Genomic DNA, 6,968 nt, shown 5'->3' with positions numbered 1-6,968 from the left:
ATTTACAGAAAGAAGAGGTTTCATAAGCAAAGTTGGGGACACTTCTAAATGTGTTGCCCAGTCTCTGGGAAGCCAGGTCTCTGAACAAGGAAGGCTAGAAAAACGTGCACTGAAATGGAAAGCACCGGTTCTTAGAGTTAGGACCCAGGCCTGCAGGCTTGCTGGGAGCAGTGGGAAGGACACAGGATTTGGATCAGAGGCCTGAGTTCCACTCATAGCTCTGCCATTTATCAGTTGCGTGACACCTGACAATTCAAGCAACATCTGTGGGCATCGCTACACTTGTTCATAAAAGAGGTCTGCTCCCAGCTCTAGGATTCTGTTTTCCCTGGCTGGAAAGAATGGCATTCCCAGATAAAGTCCAAAATTGGAGACCCCACGTCAATGTCTGACCGGGCCGCTCCTTCCCTGGAATTGCCACTTAACCTTCCTGTACACACAGGATTTCCTCATCCCTCGGTTTCAGGTGTCCTCCCTCAGGAAGATATTGCAAGGACTGACTAATGCACTTGAGTGGCCCAAGCGTGATGAGGCAGAATGCAGGTGCAGGGAGTTCCAATCTGCCAATCCCAAATCCACAGTAGGACTGCAGTGCGATCCTGCTGTGACCTTGAAAGTCACCTTTCTGTCCTGCATCTGGGGCCTCCCATCCCAGCACAGGGCACCTTACACCTCTTTCCAAAGATCTAAAAGCATTCCTGATAATAGGTTGCCCATCTGGCTACTTTCATACAGTAAGGGGGACCCCATTCTCAGGGTAGCAACCAAAACTTCTTCAACACCCCCTGCCCCCTGAAGAATAATTCTGAGATTTTAATCTTTCCCAGAAATCACTGAAAATACCAGCCACGGAGAAGGATGCACTAAAGTTTCCTCCTTGACTCCAGAGAAAATGAATTCTTAGAGGTTTGTTTTTTGTTTTTGTTTTTAAAACACTCACATGTTAATTTCTGGGGTTTCCCTCTCTTCCAAACAGCACGGATCATAAACTCACGCCGTGGTGCTAGATAGTAAGTCAAGGCGATTAGGAAGGAGGTAAGGTGAGGTGGGCGTATCCTGCAGTGGAGAGTTTCCTTGGCAACCAAGGGCAAGCTCACGCCCACGTCAACAGGAAGATTATTCCTCTGCCCAGGTGTGTGTTCCAAAACCTATGTGAACCTGTTGCGTCACTTTCCACAGGTCAGTTCTGTCTCTCGGTGGTTCCCCTTGAGACCCTGTTCCCTGTCACTGTCCGGGGATGGGGTGGAAGTGGAGAGACTCGAGGCGGCGGTGTCCGGGTGCCGAGTGCTTCGCCTACCCCGCTTCTCTCGGTCGTCCGCTCTGCTCCGTCATGGGGTTGGGGACCCCGTCCGATGCTCCCCAGAATCCCGCCGGGACCCAGCCCAGCCGCTCGGGGCTCGGGGATCTTGGCCAAGTCGCGAAGGGCTGGATCCCCCTGCCTCTCGCGTGGCACAGCGGCCGCAGGGGCCCGGCGGGCGCCCCCTGCCCGGCGGCGGCTGGAGGCGGGCGGCCCGGTATGCAAATGTCCAGCGGGGCGGCCGCCTCCGGCTCGGATAAAAGCTCGGGGCGGGGCGTCGCGCAGAAGCCGCTGCTTCTCCGGAGCCGGCCGTGCGCTCCGGCCCGGCGCCAGTCCGCCCCCAGCCCGCGAGGCCCGCGGGCTCCCGGTAAGGACGCGCGGCGGGTCGGGGGCCCGAGGCGGCGTGGGGAGAGGTCGCGCGTCGCAACCGGGGGCCCAGCTCGAGCCGCCCGCGTCGCTTTGGTCCCCGCTTTGCCTCGGCCCAGGGGCGCCGTCCAGGGCCGAGCCTTCTCCGTGGGAACCGGGGAACCGGCGTCTCTGCTGCGCCCTCCTAGGGGCCAGGCAGGTGGCATCTCCCCAGGTTCTGCACAGGGCCAGTTTGTCCCCAGGCCATCAGCGGTCAAGTGCGAAAGGAGCTGCGTTCGGCGTGCGCAGTGTTGGGAGGGGCTAAGATTGTCTTGGAGGGGGTGAGACGGGGGCCAACAAGAAGAGCTTGCACGATGGGTCTCTGGCTATTATCCTGGTTTGTTCGTAGCCACCCGGAGACGTTTTGGGAGGCGATGGAAGGGAGAAACAGGCCGAGGGGAGAAAGGTGTGGGTGTGTACACGTTTGAATGAGCAGAGCTAATCGACTTTAGACGCTGGACAGAAACTCCCAGCCGGACCCAGCGCGTTACCCACCTCTGCAGAGTAGACACCTAGTCCTGTGGAAAAACGACTCTAATAGCCCCCTTACCTTCCCTCTCCCCTCCTTATTTTATAAAGAAAGGGGTTCTTCTGAAGTCGTTGTGAAGCTAGCTCCAATCTCAAGGTTGGTCAGTTAAGATCTGGGTTTGCCCAGCCTGCCCATTGTGGAAGCGCCTCCTTGTCTGCCTCACCACCCCTTTAACCCCCCAATCCTACATCCCTGGAGATGCAACGTGGAAGGGAGAGAAATAGTCCAGAAGGTGCCCAAGTCCAGATTAGTGGCCCCCATTTTATGATGCCAGGAATGGGTTTTTCGCTGAAGTAGGAGGGACAGGAATCACACTCCCCCTCCTTCTCTCCTCAAAACCAGTCAGAACCACCCTGGGAAGGAGTGTCTTTGGCAGTCTTTACAAAGACCTGAGGGCTTTCCAAGTGGAGATAAGCTTTGGGCAGATGGCTGTCCTTGGAACTGTAGAATCTGAACTGGAAGGTCAAAGGGGGGAACGAACGGGAAATGGGAAGAGTGGAGAGGATTAATTCAGAGGGAAGGGAGTGGTGAACAGGTAGAGGTATTTGACATTTCTCTCCTGTTTCTGTTTGTGTATGTTGCTGTGGTTCTGGTCAGTAACTGGATAAAAGAAGACTGGAAACATGTCCGAATTTTGGTTAATTTCTGCCCCTGGAGATAAGGAAAATTTACAAGCGCTGGAGAGGATGAATACAGTAACCTCCAAGTCAAACCTGTCTTATAACACCAAATTCACGATTCCTGATTTTAAGGTAAAATACCCCAGGAGGAGGAAGGAGGTGATGGGCTGGGGTGGTGTGGGTGTCTTCTGGAAAGCCAAGGAGAAAGCAACAGGACAATGGCGCCAATGCTGAGGATCAGCCTGGCTGTGAAGCTGTACGGGGGGACTGGTCTGGATGGGACTTCACGAATAGCCCCAAATTAACTGTGATGCTTATGGACTTAGAGCTACAGGACAGAATGAGAGGGAGACAAGGGTGCGGCTAGCAGTGTCTTCAAAAAGTGGAAAGAGTGTCTTAAACATACTTGGGTCCTCATTGAGTTCTCAGATTCTTCCTGTTTTATCTTCAACATCTAAGAAGACCAACAATATACTTTAAATATGCAGGCTTGGAGAGGTTCAACCTTTTTTTTAATTTTTGGCTGCAGCGAGCGGGGGCTACTCTTCATTGCGGTGCACGGGCTTCTCATTGCGGTGGCTTCTCTTGTTGCGGAGCACGGGCTGTAGGTGCGTGGGCTTCAGTAGTTGCGGCGCGTGGGCTCAGTAGCTGTGGCTTGAGGGCTTAGTTGCTCCGCGGCATGTGGGATCTTTGCAGACCAGGGATCGAACCCGTGTCTCCTGCACTGGCAGGCAGATAGATGCTTAACCACTGCGCCATCCCAGGAGAGGTTCATCTTTTTTTTAAAATTAATTAATTAATTAATGTTTGGCTGCGTTGGGTCTTTGTTGCTGCACGCGGGCTTTCTTTAGTTGCGGCGAGTGGGGGCTACTCTTCATTGCAGTGCTCGGGCTTCTCATTGCAGTGGCTTCTCTTGTTGCGGAGCACAGGCTCTAGGTACACGGGTTTCAGTAGTTGTGGCTCACGGGCTCTAGAGCGCAGGCTCAGCAGTTGTGGTACATGGGCTTAGTTGCTCCGTGGCATGTGGGATCTTCCTGGACCACGGCTAGAAGCAGTGTCCCCTGCATTGGCAGGTGGATTCTTAACCACTGCGCCACCAGGGAAGCCTAAGAGGTTCATCCTTGATTGTGTTGTTGAACTGGGAGCAGGGCAGGCAATCCAGCATCCCTCTGGTTCTGGTGGAGAGAGAAGGAAGGAGACTTAGTGACAACTGGGCAGATGGCAGAAAGAGATTTTATTTTATTTATTTACTTTTAAAATATTTATGTGGCTGCGCCGGATCTTAGTTGCAGCACGTGGGATCTTTAGTTGCAGCATGCGAACTCATAGTTGTGACATGCAGACTCTTAGCTGTGGCATGTGGGATCTAGTTCCCTGACCAGGGATCGAACCCAGGCCCACTGCATTGGGAATGCGGAGTCTTAGCCACTGGAGCACCAGGGAAGTCCCAGAAAGAGATTTTATTAATTTATTTATTTTTATTTATGGCTGTGTTGGGTCTTCGTTTCTGTGCGTGGGCTTCCTCCAGTTGTGGCGAGCGGGGGCCACTCTTCATCGCGGTGCGCGGGCCTCTCACTATCGCGGCCTCTCTTGTTGCGGAGCACAGGCTCCAGACGCGCAGGCTCAGTAGTTGTGGCTCACGGGCCCAGCCGCTCCGTGGCATGTGGGATCTTCCCGGACCAGGGCTCGAACCCGTGTCCCCTGCATTGGCAGGCGGACTCTCAACCACTGCGCCACCAGGGAAGCCCCTAGAAAGAGATTTTAAAATGAAACAAACATGGAAGAGGAGGAAGATAATGTGCAATCTTCTTACTTCCAGAAGAGTGGCCTTCTGGCCACGCTTCCTCCTAGGGGAAGACGCCTAAGGCAGTCTTTCTGCCCTACAACTATGGCACGGATTCTGGAGGGATGGTGCTAAGCGCCCAGAGGTGGCTCTTCTAGTAAACTGCCGCGTAATCCTTTTTCAAACCTCAGTTTGCCCCTCTGGGCTTTTCTGCGTAGTTGTTAATGAGCTCCTACATTTGTTAGTGTTTACTGAGCGGTATGCTGGGGGCCAGGCTCTTTAAGCACATCTTCCTGAATCTTCACAACTCCCACTTTATAGATCAGGATGGGCTGAGAAAGGAGACTGGGGTTGTGGAGCTGGTAAGTGGCAACACTGGGTTCTGAACCCACATCTTGCTGATTTTTCAAGCCTGCCATTGTTTGTCCAGGGTCAGATACTGTGAAGGTTAGTAAATTAAGCATCCTCTCATTGCTTACTACGTGGGAAGCGCTGTGCCAGGCCCGAGGGTACAAAGATGAAAAGAGGACATGACTTCTGCCAAAAGTTGCTTAAAATTAAGTTGTCTGAAAAGAAACACCACTTGCTAGGAATATCCAGACTTCATAGTTCCCTGATTACTTTTCAGCTTCTGACGGGTGGTTGATGATGTGATAACAGACTTTTTCCTTCTGGTTCTGTGAGTAGACCTTTAAATACAATTTTGGACACAGTAATAATTTCCACAAGAAACAGCTCGTCCTAAGTAATCTGTAAGGAAAAGGACTTTCATGAAGGGAGCGGGAGGAAAAGCTGCCCTTGCCCCAGAAAGATCATTGTTAGTAACAGCACAGAGGACCAGAGATAGGGACCGGCTGGACTGCCTTGGAGAAGAAAGGCTTTCAGAAATGATAACTTCTGTGACGTGCTTTCTGTCTCATTGCTTCCTTGGCTGTGGTGATTCATCCCCGGAAGAGCAGACTGCCATTCTTAGACGAAAATAAGCTGAGGGTAGACCACGACACATAGTCACTCCTTTCTGTGGCAGAAATGACAGTTTATCCTGTTGGCCAAAATAATAATGATAGTCATAATAATCATCATCCCAAATCCACTGGTTTCCCTTGAGAGCTCTTCTCAGTTTCCAGTTTCACCATTGACCAACTGAGTCAAGATAGAAGAATTCCCTGTGCTATAGTTGAAACCCCGTGCCCCCCACCAGCTACAAAGCCTGAGCATCTAACTTCTCTCCCATCTTTCTAGGTGGGGACCTTGGATTCCCTTGTTGGCCTCTCTGATGAGTTGGGGAAAGTCGATATCTTTGCTGAAAGGTAAAATATTTCTTATTTACTACATACAAGTGAGAATTTGACATTGTTGTCAGAGGACACAGTGCTCTTGCTTTGGCTGAGGCCATACTTGCCTAAACCCGGTCCTGGAAGTCACAGGAAGAGACAGGGCAGGTCTCCGTGAGGGGGCCAGGTCCAGAGCTGCACGTGGGGTCCCTTGCGTAGTTTTGTTTGCTGAGGCAGAGTTTTTTTAGGGGGCTGCCTTCAAAATGAAGAGGGCTACGGCATAAGGTACTAAAACACTTAGAAAAACAGTTGGTGCAGTTTTCCCCACAAGGCTTTTTAAGTTTTTTGTTTGGTTTTGTTTTTGTAGGAACATACGCACGTAGTAAAAAAAATTCAAGTACAAAGGAAAGCAAGTTATCCAGTGAAAATTGTTTTCTTCTCACCTATTTTTCAGTTTCCTGTCCCCTCATTTTTCCTCTTTTAAGGCAATGTTATTATAATTTTTAGGAGAGCCTTCCAGAGACAGCCTGTACATGTACAAATAAATATGAACATATTCTTAAAAATAATTTTATACAAATGATAGCATATATTCTGCACCTTGCTTTTTCCCCTTAATCACATTTCTTAGAGATAGTTTCATGTCAGTCCATAATAGCATTTAAAAATTTATTTTATTTTATTTTTAATTTTTTAATCTTTTAAAAAAACATTTAATTTATTTGGCTGTGTTGGATCTTTGTTGCTGTGTGCGGGCTTTCTCTAGTTGCGACGAGTGGGGGCTACTCTTTGTTGCGGTGCGTGGGCTTCTCATTGTGGTGGCTTCTCGTTGCAGAGCATGGGCTCTAGGCACGCGGGCTGCAGTAGTTGTGGCTCACGGGCTGTAGAGCGCAGGCTCGGTAGTTGTAGCGCACGGACTTAGTTGCTCTGCGGCATATGGGATCTTCCCGGATCAGGGCTTGAACCCGTGTCCCCTGCATTGGCAGACAGATTCTTAACCACTGCACCACCAGGGAAGCCCCTGCATTTTTTTTAAACTGGCTCCATTACCTTGAATAAA

At 50.8% G+C, this 6,968-nt stretch overlaps 1 protein-coding gene across 3 annotated transcripts in view; it reads left to right on the top strand.

The window, feature by feature from the left end:
* Positions 1-2,828: 2,828 nt before the first annotated feature.
* The window catches only part of ATP6V1C2 (ATPase H+ transporting V1 subunit C2), a 53,013-nt gene continuing 48,873 nt past the window's right edge, over positions 2,829-6,968 (top strand). For 2 of the 3 annotated variants that reach the window (XM_004274883.2, XM_004274882.4), the window contains exons 1-2: positions 2,829-2,983; positions 5,877-5,944. In XM_004274883.2, coding sequence (XP_004274931.1) covers positions 2,855-2,983; positions 5,877-5,944 — 197 coding nt within the window. In that variant the 5' untranslated portion in view covers positions 2,829-2,854. The remainder of the gene's footprint in view (positions 2,984-5,876; positions 5,945-6,968) is intronic. The other variant, XR_004485954.2, reaches the window with a different exon arrangement.

Source organism: Orcinus orca, chromosome 13 (assembly GCF_937001465.1).
Source record: "Orcinus orca chromosome 13, mOrcOrc1.1, whole genome shotgun sequence".
Taxonomy (NCBI): Eukaryota; Metazoa; Chordata; class Mammalia; order Artiodactyla; family Delphinidae; genus Orcinus; species Orcinus orca.
The sequence above is the reverse complement of the archived record's forward strand: the minus strand, read 5'-3'. Positions and strand labels throughout refer to the sequence as shown.